This window comes from Ambystoma mexicanum, chromosome 2q, assembly GCF_040938575.1.
Source record: "Ambystoma mexicanum isolate Mex_15411 chromosome 2q, UKY_AmexF1_1, whole genome shotgun sequence".
NCBI classification, from domain to species: Eukaryota; Metazoa; Chordata; class Amphibia; order Caudata; family Ambystomatidae; genus Ambystoma; species Ambystoma mexicanum.
The window spans coordinates 699,528,978-699,548,017 of record NC_090924.1 but is presented as its reverse complement, the minus strand read 5'-3'; the positions used below and the strand labels follow the sequence as shown (position 1 = coordinate 699,548,017).

The 19,040-nt window shown below is 44.2% G+C and overlaps 1 protein-coding gene across 3 annotated transcripts in view; it reads right to left on the bottom strand.

The window, feature by feature from the left end:
- Positions 1-19,040, bottom strand: part of NKTR (natural killer cell triggering receptor) — a 1,715,190-nt gene that overhangs the window by 345,279 nt on the left and 1,350,871 nt on the right. For all 3 annotated transcript variants that reach the window (XM_069647908.1, XM_069647909.1, XM_069647910.1), the window contains one exon: positions 7,180-7,275. In XM_069647908.1, the coding sequence (XP_069504009.1) occupies positions 7,180-7,275 (96 nt within the window). The remainder of the gene's footprint in view (positions 1-7,179; positions 7,276-19,040) is intronic.

Sequence of the window (19,040 nt, the reverse complement as noted above, 5' to 3'; positions counted from 1 at the left end):
ATTCGCATCTTTCTGGATTTCACCATGACGGTCACACAGGAAAGGAAACTATTTACAGGAGTCAAAAAAATGCTGCGCGAACGCCAAGTGCAATAGGCAATGCTCTACACCGCCAGACTCAAAATCAAACATCAAAACAAGCCATATTTCTTCACATTTCCCGAAGAGGCGGCGAACTTTATAGAAACGCACATTCCCCCTAATAATGGACAAACCTAAAGTGAGGGCGAACTAAACAATTCTGAGGCCTAAACATTGCCACCACGTTCTCGAAGCAAGAAGGAACAGCAACGTCAGAGGCCTCCCTCCTGGAGGCCCACACCTGGGATGTTAAAACAGAATGTACATGTTTCAAGCTGCAATGAAAACATCGTCCCAAAAACCATAGCATGTGTGAGAGCAACATGCGTGAACCGGACAGGATACTCATAATTAAAGCTGGCTTGGGCACTGGAGATGCCGCAGCTCCCCCTGTAGCAGGTGCTCGAGAGGATGTTGGGAGGGGAGGGATGGATATCTAACGACACAGTTAAAGTTAGGAGAACTGTGAGGGAGGGTCTAACTTGGGAGTTCTCGGGTTTTGTTATCAAAAGATGGTTGGAAAAGCAAAAAGCACACAGGCATCGGGCACGAAGACACTTCAACACGCAACAGCAGATTATCAGGGTTTACATGGCAGTAGTCGCCCCGTTGACAATAGCTAAATTAGGCAAAGACAATATTAATGTGCTTAGCTGGAATGTAAGGGGTCTGGGATCAAGGATCAAGAAAAGGAAGATTCTGGCCCATCTCAATAGGCAAGCTGCCAAGATAATCTTCTTGCAGGAAACCCATTCCGGACCTCGAACAGGTGAACAACTGATGCCCAGCTGGGGGGCACATCAGTATTTTACGACATACTCCAGCCGGGCAAGAGGGGTTGCAATACTGATACATAAAACGTTGCTTTTGAATGTATTAATACTGAGTGTGACTCAGAGGGGAGATATGTTTTGCTTCATGGCAATCTCTATGATAAAGTATTTGTCTTTCTTAATTTATATGGACCGAATATTGACCAACCAGACTTCTACGCCTCAGTATTCGAAAAATTTGTGAGATACCCTACAGCCTGGGTGATATGTGGTGGGGATTTCAATATCATTCTAGATGTACATCTTCATAGCACATCAACACAAACTAGAACACTGACCAAAGCAGCACAGGCAATACACTTCCATATGGCAGATCTACACCTGAAAGACGCCTGGAGAACGTTGAATCCCACCAGGAGAGAATACACCTACTACTCCACGCTCCATGACATGCACTCCAGAATAGATTTATGGCTAATAGATGGAGACAGTATGGCATGGGTCACGGACTCCCATATACACCCAAGAACATACTCCGACCACTCGCCGATACAACTGACACTACGAATCCCCGATAGGATCAACAACAGGCCACAATGGAGATTTAAACCTGCGGCCTTGAAGGACCTGGTTTATACTAATTCGATGAAACAATATATACAAGAGTACTTCGATGTCAATGAACACTCGGTCTCTAGCCAGTCTATACTATGGCAGGCATTTAAAGTCTGCTTCAGAGGTCAGTCAATATCCACAGAGGGCGGAATCCTCAAAGACATTAGAAATAGGTTAACTAGACTAGAAACACAAATAACGTCTTTGCAATCCCAGTACGGATCCTCCCCGTCACCCCTGCTCTGCTCAGAAATAAAGGCCAAATTAGACGAATATACTGAGACAGCGGATCAAGAGGTCAGATACTTTGATCGACCTGCGGCAGCTCGTAGATATGGGGAAGGGGAACGCCCGGGGAAGTTATTGGCGAGAACGGTACGAGGAGAGAGCGGCCCCACAACTATACCCTGCATACAGATGCCAGACGGCACGATGTCCACAGATCAGGACAAGCTGAAGGAAACCTTCTATGCTTACTATAAAGACCTATACTCCCCGCAGTGCGCCGCTACAGACGCTGAGCTAGAAAGCTGCCTCGCCCAGATACCTACAATCCTTTTAGCAGATGTCACTAGGGAATCATTGGAGAGACCCATCACCGAGCCCGAAATAATTGAAGCAATAAAAGCACTCCCCAATTTGGAAAGCGCCAGGTGCGGACAGGTTGGGGGCTGAATTCTATAAGGAGTTCAGTAGTGAACTGGTTCCCAGGCTATACGCTGTCTGGATGGAAGCATTAGATACAGGTGAACGCCCCGAAACCACCACGGAAGCAATAATTACACTCCTGCTAAAATCAGGGAAGCCTCCTGGGGAATGTGGGTCATACCGGCCCCTATCCTTAATAAACACTGATGCCAAGATCCTAGCAAAGATAATAGCAACCAGGCTCACACCACTGATGCCATATATGGTACATGAAGACCAGGCTGGGTTTATATTAGGCACGTCTACGGCAAGAAATATAAGACGATGTCACCAAATCATTGCCATAATACCCCCAGAGACCCAAGGAAAAGCAGTCTCTCTAGACATGCGGAAAGCATTCTACACCGTCTCTTGGCCTTTCCTATTCGGGGTGCTACGGAACTATGGGTTTGGCCCAAACTTCATAAAGTGGATCCAAATGCTATACACACGACCGCATGCGAAGATTAGAATTAATGGGTCCTTCACAGACATACTAGAACTACTGGGTGGTACCAGAAGGGGCTGCTCACTCTCCCCGTTGCTCTTCGGTCTAGTTCTAGAACCCCTTGCGGACATTCTCAGATCACGATACAGCACATTCGGGATATGGCTTGAGGGCAAACCACATATTATAACGCTATATGCGGATGATATTCTATTATATCTGAAGAACCCGGACCGCACATTGGGCAAGGTGCTGGCTGAAGTGAAAAAGTTCGGTGAATATTCAGGTCTACGTCTTAACTCCAATAAGTCTGAGATATTCCCACTCACAGACGGCACCACGCAGCCCCAAAACCTACACAGTTTTATATGGAGTCCAGTACACATTGTTTACCTAGGCGCTGCTGTTGCCAGAACTGCCCAGTTATCCCGAACATTGAACTATAGTTCACTGGCAGATGCACTATGCACCAAGATGAAGCGCTGGAACGCCCTGCTCATTATCAATGATGGGGAGGATAGCATTAATCAAAATGATAATTTTGCCTGAGCTTTTTTATCTTTTTAGTACAGTTCCAGTGTGGCCAGGTCGCGCTCTGTTCTCCAAAATCAACAGTGCATGCATAGCGTTTGTATGGGGCGGCCACTCTAGACTGAGCTGGAGGGTACTAATTGACATGTATCCTAGGGGCGGCCCGATGGCTCCCGACATGGAATTGTATTACCTGGCAGCACAGGCGCAATATGCGGCCGGCTGGGCTACATGCTTCCTCAATCCTGGCCCCCCACACCCCATTTCGAGAGAGCGTGAGGCGACACTGGCTCTACAAAGAATCACTAGGCCCGCCCCTAAACAATACAACACTATAAACGCATCCAATGTCACAATCACAGCATGGACCAAAATCGCTGATACATTTGGAGCCAGTAAGTTATACCACCCGAGCATGCCAATATGGGGTGTTCCACACACACCCTTCCCCATAGACAGTGCGGTGGCGTCGCATTGGAGTGCCAGAGGCATAACACAATGGGGACAGTTGTTACGGGATAAATGCTTTCTTAAGTGGGAGGAGATTAAAGACACTGTGGGAAACACAAATATGCATAAACAGCAGTTCGATAGGGTCGCAGCTATTACACAACGGATATACCCATCATTCCCAAATGAACCCGAAATAAACATGGGACTAGGTTACATATTCACAGGGGGGACTCAAAGTCACGGCCTCAGCTCTCTACAAAACCATAATACAAACACACCCGATGGTACCTCACACGGCTAAGACCGGGTAGGAGCGGGATCTGGGCCAACCGATAGAAGACCAAGATTGGTCCCAGATTTGTGCACTGACCAAGTTGATATCATGCAACTCTAGATTCAAACTGATCCACTATAAAATTGTTCATAGAACCCACTACACGCCGGTGAAACTCAAGCTACTATACCCTACTCTCTCTGGCACCTGCCCAAGATGTAACTCTGAAAATGCTAATATATACCATATGTTGGTGCACTGTGTGGAACTGAGACAATACTGGTCTAAGGTCTGTGGAGCTCTAGATAAAATGGCAGACCAACCGGTGGAATGGACACCGCGGATATGTATGCTAGGTGCGATGGGGAAAATGAACCCAACATGGCGAAAGCTGCTCAATTTAAGCCTATTGGTAGCAAAAAGGGTCATATTAATGAGGTGGAAGAATGCACAACCGCCAACAATAGAAGACTGGAACAGAGATATGATGTGGGCTAACGATGCCGAAGAACTGTACATAGATTCAGTGATGGCCCCCTCTAAACCCAGAAATGTATGGGCACGGTACAGGCAATATTTGGCAGATTTATCTGCCCTTGATGACTCGAATACAACGCAAAACTAACCTGTATATGCTGTATGTTTACTGGAATTGAATGTCACAAATGTATGTGCTTAACCTGTGTGCAATATTAAATAAAGTTGTTAAAAAAAAAATGGAGGGAGTGGTATACAAATGTAACAGGTTCAAAGACTAATGTTCTGTCTCACGGCCTATGAGATCGGAGAAGGTAACTCTTTGGGAAAATGCAGCACCTTTGGTGTCATTCCCAATACCTTGAGTTATTGCACCTGGCCAGATACCTGTCCAAGGCTCCAAGGAGAAGAAGACCCTTTCTGTCCAATCCCCACTCACCTTCCACGATAAGCTTACACTATTGTTGCAGAAGCCAAACATCTTTCACTAACCTGAAACTTTGTATTTGATACTTTTAGAGGTGGTCTCAGGAGGAGCCACCAGATATGCCTTGCCCAATGAATGCACTAATCCCTTATAGAAAATATATGTAGCTCACCTCACTAACCAATCCCTTCCCCAGTTGGTTTTTGGGATGTAACCTCATTTTGTGATGTCACCCTCTAACAAAACTAGCCGACAACCGCTTAGACACAGAGCGTTTGGAGAATATTGCATTTTTCATACTGCAATGCCTGTCATTTGAATTTGTAATAAAGACAGTGAACCTTTGTTCTATGGCTGGGTCTTACGTTTTTGGTGCAGGGAATTTCCAGTGCCCGGTTCTTTTGCATGTAGGCAGGGAAGCTGACAATAGGCCTGTGGCCACTTTCACAAGTTGTCTTTGCAATTTGCCATCTGAGGGTGGATCAAGCCCAAAATTTTATATGGGCTAGCCCAACATAAACGCCTCATGAAGACGCAGTCATTGCTCGTTGGGGGCTTGTTCCAGTTGGTGCAAAACATGCAGACCTGCCCGTCGATGTCAGAGGTGCGTCAGGCAGCGCCCATCATGCTCGGGCTTTTGAGCGCCACCCCTCCACCCCCCCACGCTTTGATAATCTCAATGTCCTGCCATACAACGCAAGTATTCCAATTGAACAAAGTTCCAAGCCTTTACATAGGACACCTTGGAGCTATAGCTGGGCGCTGTATACATATTCTTGAAGTATGTGATTCAGATCTCTTCTGCTATTAGATTTATGGACATCCCTACCTGAGCAGATCTTGAATAATTAATTCCCTGAAAGTGGTTCGAGAGTTGTAACACACTTTACAACTTCTTTTGACTATTATGATTATACAAGTTTTATTGACGCTGTTCGGTCCAATTTGAATACCTTGGTTTTGCCTGTCTCACAAATCTTAAATCATCTACTTTAAGCTCTTAACCTCTGCAGTCTTCTAGTGTCTTTTCTTGATTTTCTTTTTTTAGACACTATTCCCTAGTCATAAGTATTAAAGAGTATTATCTTTTATAAACAATTGCTTTCTTGGGCATTTCATCTAGAAAGTCAATAATCATAGAATTAAAGTACAGACCATTACTAAACATTTCCATAGTCCAGATTTCATCACAGTTGCTATATTATTTAAGTAAACTTGAAAACGTTTCCATAATCTAAGTGTGCCAAACTAGCCTGCTCCCCCGGTTTCCCAGTACACAACAGGCTAGATGAGGCACCTTTTCCCTTAACACTATAGGAATTTGAACATCAAGCGCCAAACACAAATGATCACTAGAACCTGAGGAAATCATATTGAGGTCATCTATGAAAGTTAAGAGTGCGGTGAGGCATAAACGTAATTCAGAATGGACCAACTATTCTCCATGTAGGTTCCAAAGTTTTGTTCTCCTTTGGTGAGGCTCAACACGGTATAGGCCCCAAAAATGTACCAGCATTTCCCATTTCAATAGACTATTTTTAGATTCATACTTTTCATCCACAATCCCCCTGCATCAATTTATTTGCAACTACCGAGTTACTGTTTAGATCGCCTGCAATTAAAAGCTCTTCTACGTGCCCCTCCGCATACCTTTGGATTGTCTTTTTGCTAGGGTTTCCAAACACATATTCTGTTATATAATAAAGGAGGCAATAAGCCACGACTCTTGAATACAGATGATGCCAAAGTTTAGCAAATTTGGGAAAGTGTTATTTGCAATTAAATGACTCGCCCCCCCCCCAACTTTTCCAAGAAAGGAAGGGACAATTACACCATTGGTTAAAGATGTGACAACTCACAATCCTTTGAACTACCAGCAAGAAGAGAGGCAGTTAGCCAATACCAATCCTCCTGACCTGAACTTGTGTCCCTACTATTGGTGTCCTAAATGGTATACTATCATGACCACAATGCCTAAATATTATACTATGGAATCATAATGCCTAACCAGCAACACATGCTTGTCTCTACCTTTCTGCTTTCACCCCAACCCACACTGATGTTTTTCTTGTACCTATATTTGCTTTGTACAGCATTGGTGCTAAGGCAAAGTTGAAGAAAATATAATAAAATTGCCTGAACATGAAATTGTGGATGCTGTGCATACTTGTGTATCGAATGCTGGTATGGAAAATAACTGGCAGCTATTGAGGAATAATAATGCTGGTTATAATACTCAGGCATATAAATGAAAATTGAAAAAAATAACAGGTAAGCAAAATTTACATATTTACTACAGAATAATGAAAGGGATGGCTAATAGTGAAAACTGCATTTTCACACAGTCCAATAATTTGTGAACAATGACCAAATAGGTTTGCAAAGGAGCAGCATAATAATGAGAAAAGCTCACCTACGACTTCTGTACCGGTCAGAGGAGCTACTATGGCCTCGCCTCCGTTTTCTACTGTACCTCCTCCTGCTACGGCTTCTAGAGTAACTTCTTGATCTACAAACGAAAAATAACTTTTAAATTATGTAAATAATTCAAACATAATTTCCTATTTTGCTACTTAAGAAAAATAAATGAAACCAACCATTATAAACCATATCAAACACCTTGCACTCTCCTTCAACCTTATTGTTGGGCATTTTCTACTGCACAGCCACATTAACCTCTTGTAGTAGTTGTCTGCCTCAACCAAATACTAGGAACCCACCTATAGAAAACCTGTAACATACTGTGATAAAACATTTGAATTCTTTTTCCATATAATAAACAGTCATTATCAAATACATTTTTCTGGAATTCCCTCTTAAATGTGTTTATCCCACAGTATACTGAGGGTACTGAGCCTTATTGGTGCCATTGATTTCCACCTAGGCTATATGTGTCCAACCTCTAATGGGATGTAATCTTCATTGTTACTCTATGATATATCTAATTGGTAACCACCTAGGTATGTAACCTTCTAATGCCCAATGTCGTGCTACACGCTCCCTGTAACCAAGAGCAAAGTAATCTTCCTGTAACTAAGACACTCTCTTGCAACAGTGACCTCGAAGCCCATGGGCTGCTAGTGCGCTTTACAAATCCAAAAAATAAATAAATACGTGTTTGAGGTCAACTTAAATGATCATTTAAAAGGTTTATCTAAGAGGTGTAACAAGAAAAAAAACAACTGTAGAGCACATTAGTCAATTTTCTTCTGGCTCAATAGGAACAACATTACTTAACTCTGCTAATGTTCTTTCTGAGGGATGTTCGGCCCATGGATTCTCATCTTACATATTTTATCCTGCGGCAGATCTCTGAAACATTTTGTCAGCACAAGGCGATGTGCAGCATTGGCGTCGAAGTCCCTTAAAGCTCGGTCTTCGTGCCTGGACGGGACAGTCGGTACAAATTGCTTGCACACGACCCCCCTTGACCGGAGTTTACTCTTAATTTTTCCTCCATGCTCTGACATGTTGAGGATTGTATGATATGGCATTCATAACACACCTGTATACAAGTGTTTCTAGGCATTATGGGAGGTTCACCTTGAGAGCATTAAAAGAGGAACAGGGAGAACGCTCTCCGATTGCTGGGTACGATGGGTGGGCAATGAGGAATCTGTGGGACAAATATCCATCAGAAAGAACATTACAGGAGGCAACTCATTGGTTGTAATGGATTGTGCCCTTCCACAGATTCCTCTTAGATAGACTCCCGAAAACTGCATCAAATTGACAGATTAAAACCTGTTGCAGGCCAGCTCTACTGAACCGGGCGTCCTGACCTCACAGTGTCTCCAGACAGTAACGCTTTGCAAAAGTATGGACAGAAGCCTAACTTATCAATTGGCAGCTGTCCTTTGCTGGTATTCCTCTTTGGAGTGCCTACGTGGCAGCTACTTCTCTATTTAAGTGTCCCCTTGAACAGTCAGGAATGTCCTTTCCTGAAATAGAACAACACTCAGACACACAGCACAATCCATCGAGATATAGTTTGTTTTTGTCTCCCTTGCCTGTTTTAGGGCCGGTATACCCTACAAAAAGTCATTAGTCTCATCTGGAACTATTTGTTCTGGTAATGCAATAACTCAACGCTTGTTACCTATCAATATTTACCACGGCTGATTACAGGGATAATGGAGATGAACAAGTTACTTACCAACTGGTAACGTTCTTTCGATTGGATGTTCCTCAAACGTATTCTTCATCTTTGATGTTATTCCATCCAGCTTAGCTGCTTCTGAAAAAAATTTCAGCAGAGGGCACTGTGCATCGATGTCGTCAAGTCGATGGTCCCTCGAAGGCCTCCGTCGAGGGTGACGTCATCGGGTGTATAAATAGCATGCGCAACGCCCGTTTGCCTCAGTTCTGTTTTCCCCCCTCTTTTGTTATTGATTTACACTATGCAGACTGTGTCGGTAGACAGGTACTTTGCCTTGCAAGAGTTGGAGTGGCAATAGCCCGGGAAAAATCTACAGAGGGGTAGGTTGGGAGGGCGATGAGGAATACGTTGAACATTCAATCGAAAGAACGTTACTTTAAAAAAAAAATGTTTTTTTTAGATGGCCGAGTATAGAACTGCTCTGTCAAAATTTAACTCCTTAGATTGGGAAGCATCTAGGTTGTAGAATTTTGAAAAAGTATGCAGCGATGACCAAGTCGCTGCTTCACAAATGGACTTTATAGGAACACCTCTTTGCAGGGCTGTAGACGAAGCGATGCCCCTGGTGGAATGAGCCCTTAAACCTTCTGGTGGGTCTTTCCCCGCCAGTCTGTAGCATTCTGAAATGCAAAGGACAATCCAACGTGATATGGTCTGTTTTGTTACTGATTGACCCAATCTTTTTCCCGTGTAGCCAATAAACCGTTGGTTATCCAATCTAAGCCTAGAGATATAAAAGCTTAAAGCTCTTTGTGGATCCAACCCGTGGAGTCTTTCCTCCTCCTTACTAGGATGGGGTGGTGGATAGAAAGTCTAACACAATTTTTTTTATTTAAGTGAAACTCAGATACCACTTTTGGCAAATAAGAGGGGTTGACCTTCAAAACAACTCTGTCCTTATGGAACACAGTATAGGGTGGCCCAGAAGACAGTGCTTGCAATTCGCTCACTCTTCTTGCAGATGTTAAGGCAACTAGAAAAGCAGTTTTCCATGTTAGCAATCTCAATGGGCACGTGTGCAGCGGTTCAAAACGAGCACACATTAAGAATTTTAAGACCAAATTGAGATCCCAAATCGGTACTTGAAATGGGTGAGGAGGAAACGCATTAGTGAGTCCTTTTAAGAATTGTATTATCAAAGGAATTTTGAAGTAGGAGCATTCTTCCGACGAGTGCTTGGAGATGGAAAGCGCCGCAAGGTAACCTTTTATATTGTTCCAATATTCAGACCTCTATGCGTTAGGGTCAGAAGGAAAGATAGTACTTCCGGGATAGAACATAGAAAAGGATCGACACTCTTTTCTCTGCACCAGTTGCAAAACTTTTTCCAACGGCAACGGTATAGAGACTTTGTCGCTGGCCTTCTTGCCGAAAGCAAAACCTCTATAACGTCATCTGGAAGGTTCCAATCCCTGTATCTCAGCCTTTCAGATACCAAGCATGAAGGTTGAGCGTTTTGACCTCTGGGTGGAGAACCTGACCTTCCATTTGAGAGAGAAGGTTCTCTCTCTGAGGATGATGTACTGGAGGACAGATGGACATGTCTAGAAGGTCCGGGTACCACGTTCTCCTGGCCCAATCCGGGGCAATTAGGATCATGCGGCTCCCGAAACGGTCTCAACCTCCTGATGACCTGAGGAATGACGGGAATCGGAGGGAACGCATACAGTAGTGGGAAATTCCACTCTACCAGGAACGCGTCCCCTAGGGCTCCTCTCGGGGGAAATTCCATTGAGCAATACTTTTTGCACTTTCGGTTGGTACCGGTCGCAAATAAGTCTACCTGAGGGGTTCCCCAAAGGGCAAAGATCTCTAGAATGACTTCCTGAGCCAGTTTCCATTCGTGGGACACCGTGCTCTGCCTGCTCAGAGCATCTGCCGTCATATTCTCTTCCCCGGCAAGGTGAACTGCCGTTAAAGAGATTCCTTCTTGAATTGCCCAATACCAGAGTTGCATTGCCTCTCTGCACTGAGGTAGTGACCCTACAACTCCTCTTTTGTTTAGATAATGCATGGTCACTATGTTGTCCGTCATTATCAGGACATTCTTCCCTCTGACAGATGGCAGGAAAGCCTTCAGCGCTAGTCTGATTGCTCTCAGCTCCAAAAGATTGATGTGTAGTTTGGACTCCGATGGAGACCAACGACCGCCGATTGTCAGATCGTTTGCGTGAGCTCCCCACCCCTTGAGTGAGGCGTCCGTCACTACTGTGATCTCCGGCCATGGTTGCCAAAAAGGTTCCCCTTTTAGGATGTTCTCTGTACAAGTCCACCATAGAAGGTCCTGTCGAACCTTGTTCGGAATCTGGAGAAAATCTGTCATTAAACCTGAGAACTGGGAAAATTGAGTCTTTAACGCCCATTGAAGGGATCTCATCCTCAAGCGTGCCTCTGGCACCAGGAAGATGCAGGATGCCACGAGGCCGAGCAACCTTAAAAAGTCGTAAGCCTGGAGATTTTGGGCATTTTGGAATTTGTAAACCATCTGGAGAATGTCTTGAGCCCTCGACTTGGGAGGCGAGCTCTTTCCCAAGGAGGTGTCTAATACAGCTCCTATGTACTGAAGCTGTTGGGAAGATGTCATTTGCGACTTCTTGAAATTGAGGGAGAAGCCAAGTTTGTGGAGGAAGTGGCAGGTGACTTTCAGATGATCCAGTGCTTGTTCGGCAGAACGCGCCCTGGTCAACCAATCGTCCAGTAGGGGTAGACATGAATTCCCCCCTCTCCTGAGGTGCGCTGCTACAACTACCATTAACTTGGTGAAGACCATCGGGGCGGAGGTCAATCCGAATGGCAGGACTCGAAACTTATAGTGTGTCAGCCAACCACGAACCTCAGGTATTTTCTGTGCTTGAGATGAATCGGCATATGAAAATAAGCATCCTGGAGGTCCAATGACACCAACCAGTCCTGAAGTTGAAGGGCCTGAAGGATCTGAAAAAGGATAACCATGTTGAACTTGTCCTTCCTGAGGAACTTGTTCAAGTTTCTTAAGTCCAAGATGGGACTCAATCCTCCGTCCTTTTTGGGGATCAAAAAATATGGGAGTACCATCCCTTGTTCCTTTCCGCTGCAGGTACTGGTTCTATAGCACCTTTCTCCAGCAGGGTTAGAACTTCCTGCTGTAGGAGCGGATTCGAAGACTTCAACAGGTGTCTCCCCGGTGGATTGCTTTGAGGTTGCGTTAGAAAAGGAAGGCAGTAACCATGGGCTATTATTTCTAAGGCCCAAACATCTGAAGTAATGGCTCGCCATTCTTGCAGATGTTGTGACAGCCTGCCTCCTACAGGTGTCTTGTGATGCAAGTCCTCAAAGTGGTTTTGTGGCGGTTGCTGCAGCCGCTGATGGCAAAGAGGCTGTAGCTGGAGCTGGCTTTGCACGTCTTGCTCGTCCACCGCGAGTGGCCTTTCTTTGGCCCCTTTGACTGGCCATTCCTCTCGCCTTTCCATATGAGGTGTAGTAACAATAGGATCGTCCCCTCCAAGATTGATTTGTCGCACGAAAGGACTGAGGTTGCCTGATAGCAGCTCCTAACGATTTGGCAGCGGCCTTTGAGGTCTGCAACCTCTCAAGGCTCTCGTCAGCCTTACTGCCAAAAAGGTGAGACCAGTCAAAGGACATGTTAAGAAGACGGTTCTGCACGTCCGGTGCAAAACCTGACTTCCTTAACCATGCAAGTCTATGCATTACCGTGCTAGTGGCATGGACCTGCTCACACTATCAACAGTGTCCAAACCAGATTCAAGGGATTCCTGCATGGCTTCCTTTCCATCTCTAACAATGGCTAGGAATCCTTCCCTTTCTGGTTTGTGCCCCGCCGCCATTGCAATACATTCCCAAAGAGAGTACGAAAACTTTGCCAAGGCACAGGTGAAGTTGGCTGATTTTAATGCCATGCTCCCGGCTGAAAATACCTTCCTTGCCCAGCCATCCACACTTATCGTCCCTGTCTGGAGGGATAGACGGGTACGCAAGTTTGTTGGAAGCTGTGGCTGCCTGTATAACTAAACTTTCTGGAGAGGGATGCTTAGACAGATAGCTGGGGTCGCTACTGGCAGGGCAGTATTTTGAGGTAAGGGATTTATTCACTGGAGGAATAGAATCCGGCGTCTCCCAATTTTTGGCCACCCTATTTTGTAAGGCCACATGGAAAGGTAGAATTGGGTCTTCAGTAGGACCATGGTCCAATATGTCTGTAAGATCATCTTGGACAAATTGGGCTGTAGGCCTGGCCCAGCCCAAATAATGCACAACCTTAGACATTGACGATATGATGGATTAGCATGTTCACCTGGCTCTGGTCTACCAAATTCGTTCTCTGGGGACGTATCAATACCACTTGCATTGTGTAATGATTCCACCAAATCCTTCATCCTGCTTTCCTCTGAAATCAGGCACTCGGGAACATTTGGAGTACCAAATTCAAAGCCAAAGGGAACATTTTCTTCATCAGATCTTTCTTGCTCCTCAAAAATGGAGGTCAAGGATTTAAAGAACTCCTTCCTAGGTAAAGGCTTAAAAACCTTTTCTGGGGGTGGTATAGGAGGAGTGCAACTGGGTCCTGAATGCAACCCAGGTGCTTTTGCCTTTTCTTTCTCTCGTCCTAGCTGATCTTGTCGAGCTGGAAGTTTCGGTGTCGAGGGCGACAAAGGCATAACTTTGACGTATTATCCGACTTCGAGGGCGCCGAGGCACCCTTCGACGACTTGCCCTTCGAGGTGTGTTCGGTCTCGGACGGTGTCGGTGACCTCGATCGGTCGATTCAACTCGAGCAGCTTTTTTCGCTCGACATTCTAGAAGGTTCTCTAGCCTTCCTCTTTCGATCACCCGGGCTCGAGGGCACGCGAGTGTCGGAGCGATGGTGCTCCCGGCCGGCTTCCGAGGAAGGCGCGGACCGAGGCTTCGCTTTGTCAAAAAAATCCAACATTTTCATCCTAAAAGCTTCCCATTCTTCGGATGATTAATGTTTTGTGGGACATTTCATCATTTTTGTGGATTCGTCCGAAGACGAAGTGGAGGGGGATCTATGGCGTTGTTTCTTCGATTTTTTTGTAGAAGACGACGAGCGATGGGAATCGCTTTGGGACCCCGACCAATGCCTTTCGCGTCGAGGAGATTTCTCCTCACTGGACCTCGACTCAACGCTAGAGGCTTTTCGGTCGGATTTACGACCTACCTGCAGTTTTCCCCTCCTCTCTCGTAAGGCTTTCCCTCCCCGTCATCAATTGACACTTCATGCAGGCTTCCATGTCATGCGGATCGGTAATCGACATTTTTGAGCCGCACGATTTACATTTCTTGAAACCCGATTTCGGGGTCGGCATCGATGACGAAGCCATATTCCGTTATTTATCTTTTCTTCACAGAACTCGAGGCGCGCCGATTCTCCGAAGCAACATACACTGCGGAAAAACGGAACTGAGGCAAACGGGCGCCGCGCGTGCTACTTATACACCCGATAACGTCACCCTCGACGGAGGCCTTCGAGGGACCATCGACTCGACATCGACGCACAGCGCCCACTGCCGAAATTTCTTTTCCGAAGCAGCTGAGCTGGATGGAATAACATCAAAGATGAGGAATACGTTGGAGGACAGAATCCACTCGAATAGGACTTTCAAGCTCTTTTCTTACCCATAGGTAGCAAAAAGCATTCCTTTCACAACTACACAACGAGCCAGGAAATCCGGAGGAACGTATTTAGCAAACTCAAGAGACTATCCACTAGATAAATAAGTAAAAACTGGGAATGGGGCACAATGAGAACATAGTTTTAAAAAAAGAAAAAAAATATTCCAGGGGAATTAGAATCTGTATTTTACCAGACTTTAACAGCGAAGATCTAGATTTAATAGAAAAATGGGAAGAGAAACTAAATATTAGTTCCAAAAACATGATAGAATTACTCATTGAACATGCTGAACAAGAAACACAAGAGAACAGAATTACAAATGGAGGCCTTAAAAGTAGAGATTACGGAGATGCCTGCATTTAATTCAAATAAGACAAAGAACCATAAAACTCCAAATGAGAGATTACGAAAACAACAAGATGAAGTAAAATTAAGGAAGTCCCAGAAAATGTTTAGGGACTGATTGATTTGGTACTTATTATGCACCTGTACACAAGTGTTTCTAGACGCAACAAGGGATGGGGAAACGGACGACAAGACAAACAATCCTACCAGGTCTTGTGACATTCGGATCATGCAAGTGGTTTAGCAAGAAGTGTAAGGGAGAGGGTGCGGGGGAGAGGGCAATCAGGGAAGCAGAGCTGTGAGTTAAGTGCAAGATAGGCAAGGGACTACAAGGGTTCAGTCCCAGCCCTGCAGTGCGAGGTAGGCCCGGAGGCAGTGCAGGCGGTCTGGGCAAGGGGAGGCACTGGTGCCCTGCTAGACTGAGGGCACCAGACCGCCAGTCCAGCAGAGCAGGAGGATAGAATTAGCAGGGGAGAGGGAGCGAGCAAGAAGAGGAGGAAAAGGAAGGACCTGAGAAGTTTCCGGAACTTAAGAAGGTCTGGCTGAAGCCTGAGAGGAGCAGGGAGGCCATTGAAGAGGGAGGCACCTACCGAGGAGAAAGATCTACCCCCCGCCCCATTCTCTGCTTGGAGAAGCGTCTGATAAGAGATTACAGGTATGAGAGTCTACACTTTCCAACCAAAATAGGAAATTGGCAGAATAGTCCGTTTGCAGGATAGCACACCAGACATATCTGTTTGCAGGATAGCACACCAGACATATCCCCTGCAAGCTCCGACACCGACATTGTGAACTAAAGAACTAATCAGTACCAATCAAGTAATCCTAGCACTACCATTAGTGGAGGAATAATAGCAAACCAAAAAACATGTTTAAAACAGATAAAACTGTTCAAGCAAGGCAATCGGCAGGATATGACCAAACATGTACGTTTCACAGAACCACTTCCCACAGATAAAGCAACCAACACAAGGGAAGGAGCAGGAGAGGAAGAAGATGGAGTAGTGAGACGCCAAACACAGTGAGAACACAAGCAGATTACAGGAAACAGCAGATACACCTGAGGTAATCACATCCGAGGTTGATCGGGTCACCAACTTGTCACAAGAACTTGGTTAGAGCCTCTAGAAAAAAAGTTTCTGAACAAAACTCGACTACGTGGAGACCGAAATTGACATTTTCAAATTTGTTAGAAAATTAAAACAAAACAATTCTTTCACTATAAACCGACAACAAGTGAAGCACCAATTGAAAGAATCGCACCTAGTACCTTTACGGTACAAGACATAGAAGTCGCTAAACTTCCCTTATTACTTGATGGAGATAACCCAGCGATGGGTTCTCAAATTATTGAGTACCTAGTAATTATCTCAGTTAGTCTGGCAGTCTCTACACAAAGCAAAATCTAAATTTATACCATCTATGGCTCTAGAAAGAAAGCAATATTGAGACATTTCACAAGGCAATACTATTTGACTTGCACAAACATATGTACAGGATGACCATCAAGGCCCACCCATTGACGTCTCCAAACTTAAGTCATTAAGAATATAGAGTTCTAGATAATTTGGCCAGTGACTAAGCCATCATTAACTAGGAGGCGGATAATGGAGGCAACATTGTGATCCTAGATAGACAGGATATCAGTATGGGACGTAGAGACCTTCAGACACCCAGTTGTTCCATTAAACTAAGACATAACCCGATGTGCATCATTCTGAAGGAATATAATCAGATAGTTGTCAAATGGCACAGTAAGGGAATCCTATTAGATAGGGCATTCCTGTACGAAGAAACACCAACATTACCCACAATCTACTTCCTACCCAAGATCCATAATGCATTTGACCATCTACCTGACGTCAGACCAATAATGAGCGCGATGGGTTGGATTACGGAAGGAGCGGCCAAGCGCATCGACTAATACCTACACAGCCCGTGGTGCTTTGATTAGAATTTTACACCATGGACTTAACACATTGAGCTACTGAATCATAATATGGCAGGAGCATTTTTACTTAACATTTGATGTTAAAGCTCTTTATACGGCAATCGACCATGACATGGCCATGAAATCATTAGAAGACCAATTTGCTCCATTATCTGCGACTTACCACTTGCATCTGACAGCTGCAAAAGATTTACTGCTGTTTTCCATGAACAAAAAAAAAATGTTTGTGTCTGATAGCGAATATTACCAACAAACAAGAGGTGTAGCTATGGGAACTGCCTATCACTAGGGAATCTCTATGGCCCAATAAGAGCAGACATGCATCATGACATGATACATTATCCAAACAAGTGATTAATTGGCTGTGATTTATCGATGATATACTTTTAATATGGGATGGAACTGAAGAAGAAATTGCTCAGTATAAAGAATACCTCAATATGAACAACTTTGGGTTAGAACTAACTGGACACCTGAATAACGCTGAAATTGCTTTTTTTGGATCTAACCATTTATATCAAGGACAAACAAATACATACTCGCACATATAGAAAACACACTGAAGTACGGAAGTGCACCCAAACAAATCTCTCTCTGGCCGAAATTACGTCAGTTACCGACAGGTTTAAACAGCGAGGATACACTTATAAGGGCCTCAATAATGCTGTAAGAAAAGCTAAGACAAAACCAAGAGGAATTATTCAAGAAAAAAGAACCCAAGAAAAAGAAACAGGACAGAATCAGATTTATTACACAGTATATTAACAACAGCTCACAAATATATAAAATTCAAAACAAGCACTTGCTCCAAATGGATGATTGTCTCAAATCATGAGCTGGTGACAAGCCAACCATAGTTTTTTTTTTTTTTAAAACTTTCTTTTTGAATTTTGAATACAAACGCACCAACATGGTGTTCTGTTGAAACCATTGGAAAGGGCAAAAGGGAAGAGGGGAAAAGAGGGGGGCATGAGAGGAAATGAAGGGAAGTAGAAGGAAGAAAAATAACAACATTACCCAATCCCGAGTTCCCCTTCAAGGCCACCTCCGCTCCCACCCCCACAAAACGAAAAAAGTCAGAAACAGTCTTTCATCATAGTCTGATAATTTAAAAATTCAGTGGAGTGTTGAGGATCTTTGTTCCATAATCTCCTTTCAGGTACTAGTTGAATCAGAGCAGAAAAAAACGTACATATACCACTAGCTACCCACCTCTAACACACCGAAAGGTGGCTACTTGTCAGAAATGTACCTCACAGTAGGAATTTCATAGGATTATATCTCCCACCATAGACAAAGAAATGTGTTTAGCATATTTTAATTATTATATCAAACAACATGGTAAAACAACATAAAAAACCTATTTCCAGCGTTCGTTATTTGTAGAAACACAAATGGGCGGAAGAAGCAGACGCCAAAACATTTGCAATGTACAATTTGCGTGATGTTAGTAATGGTGTATTTACTAGAGTTTAAGAAATTGTCCGTAGGGTAAATTTTCCCGTAGACTAGACGGATGGAAGCTGCTGAACAATAAAAGCGTATTCTTGTCTGTGGGTTTTTTGAATAATGTAGTACCCAGATGGTTTTCTTTTTTGAAGATTTTCAGATCAAGAAAGGCTATATTGTCAGTGCTTGATGACATGGTGAATTTGATGGTTAGAGTTTGGCTGTTGAGCCATATTAAAAAGAGATCTAGTTGGTCCTGGCTTCCGTGCCAAAGCATGAACACATCCTCTATGTAACGATGCCATGAACTAATGTGTTCATGGAAGGGATTAGTCGCTGTGTAGATGAAATTAGATTCGTAGTGATCCATGTATAAATTTGCTAAATCTGGTGCAAATGTAGCACCCATTGAGGTCCCCTGCCTTTGTTGGTAAAAGGTTTGATTACAAAAAAAGTTTTTTGTCAGTGCCAGCCTCACACATTCGATGATAAAATTGGATGGCACTGTACGGTCAGCTCTTGTCTCTAGATATTTATGTAATACTTCAATGCAGTGGTCCGTGGGGATGTTAGTGTATAAGCAGTTTAAAATATCTAACCCAACATATAACAATGCAAGACAGCCTTGGGGATCATTATGGCCAAGTAAGTGTTACTCCCTGCCACTTAAATGCTTGAAGGAAACGCAAATCAGGTGAAACCTGTGAAATTGAAAGGCATTTCGCATTTCTTTTAGAT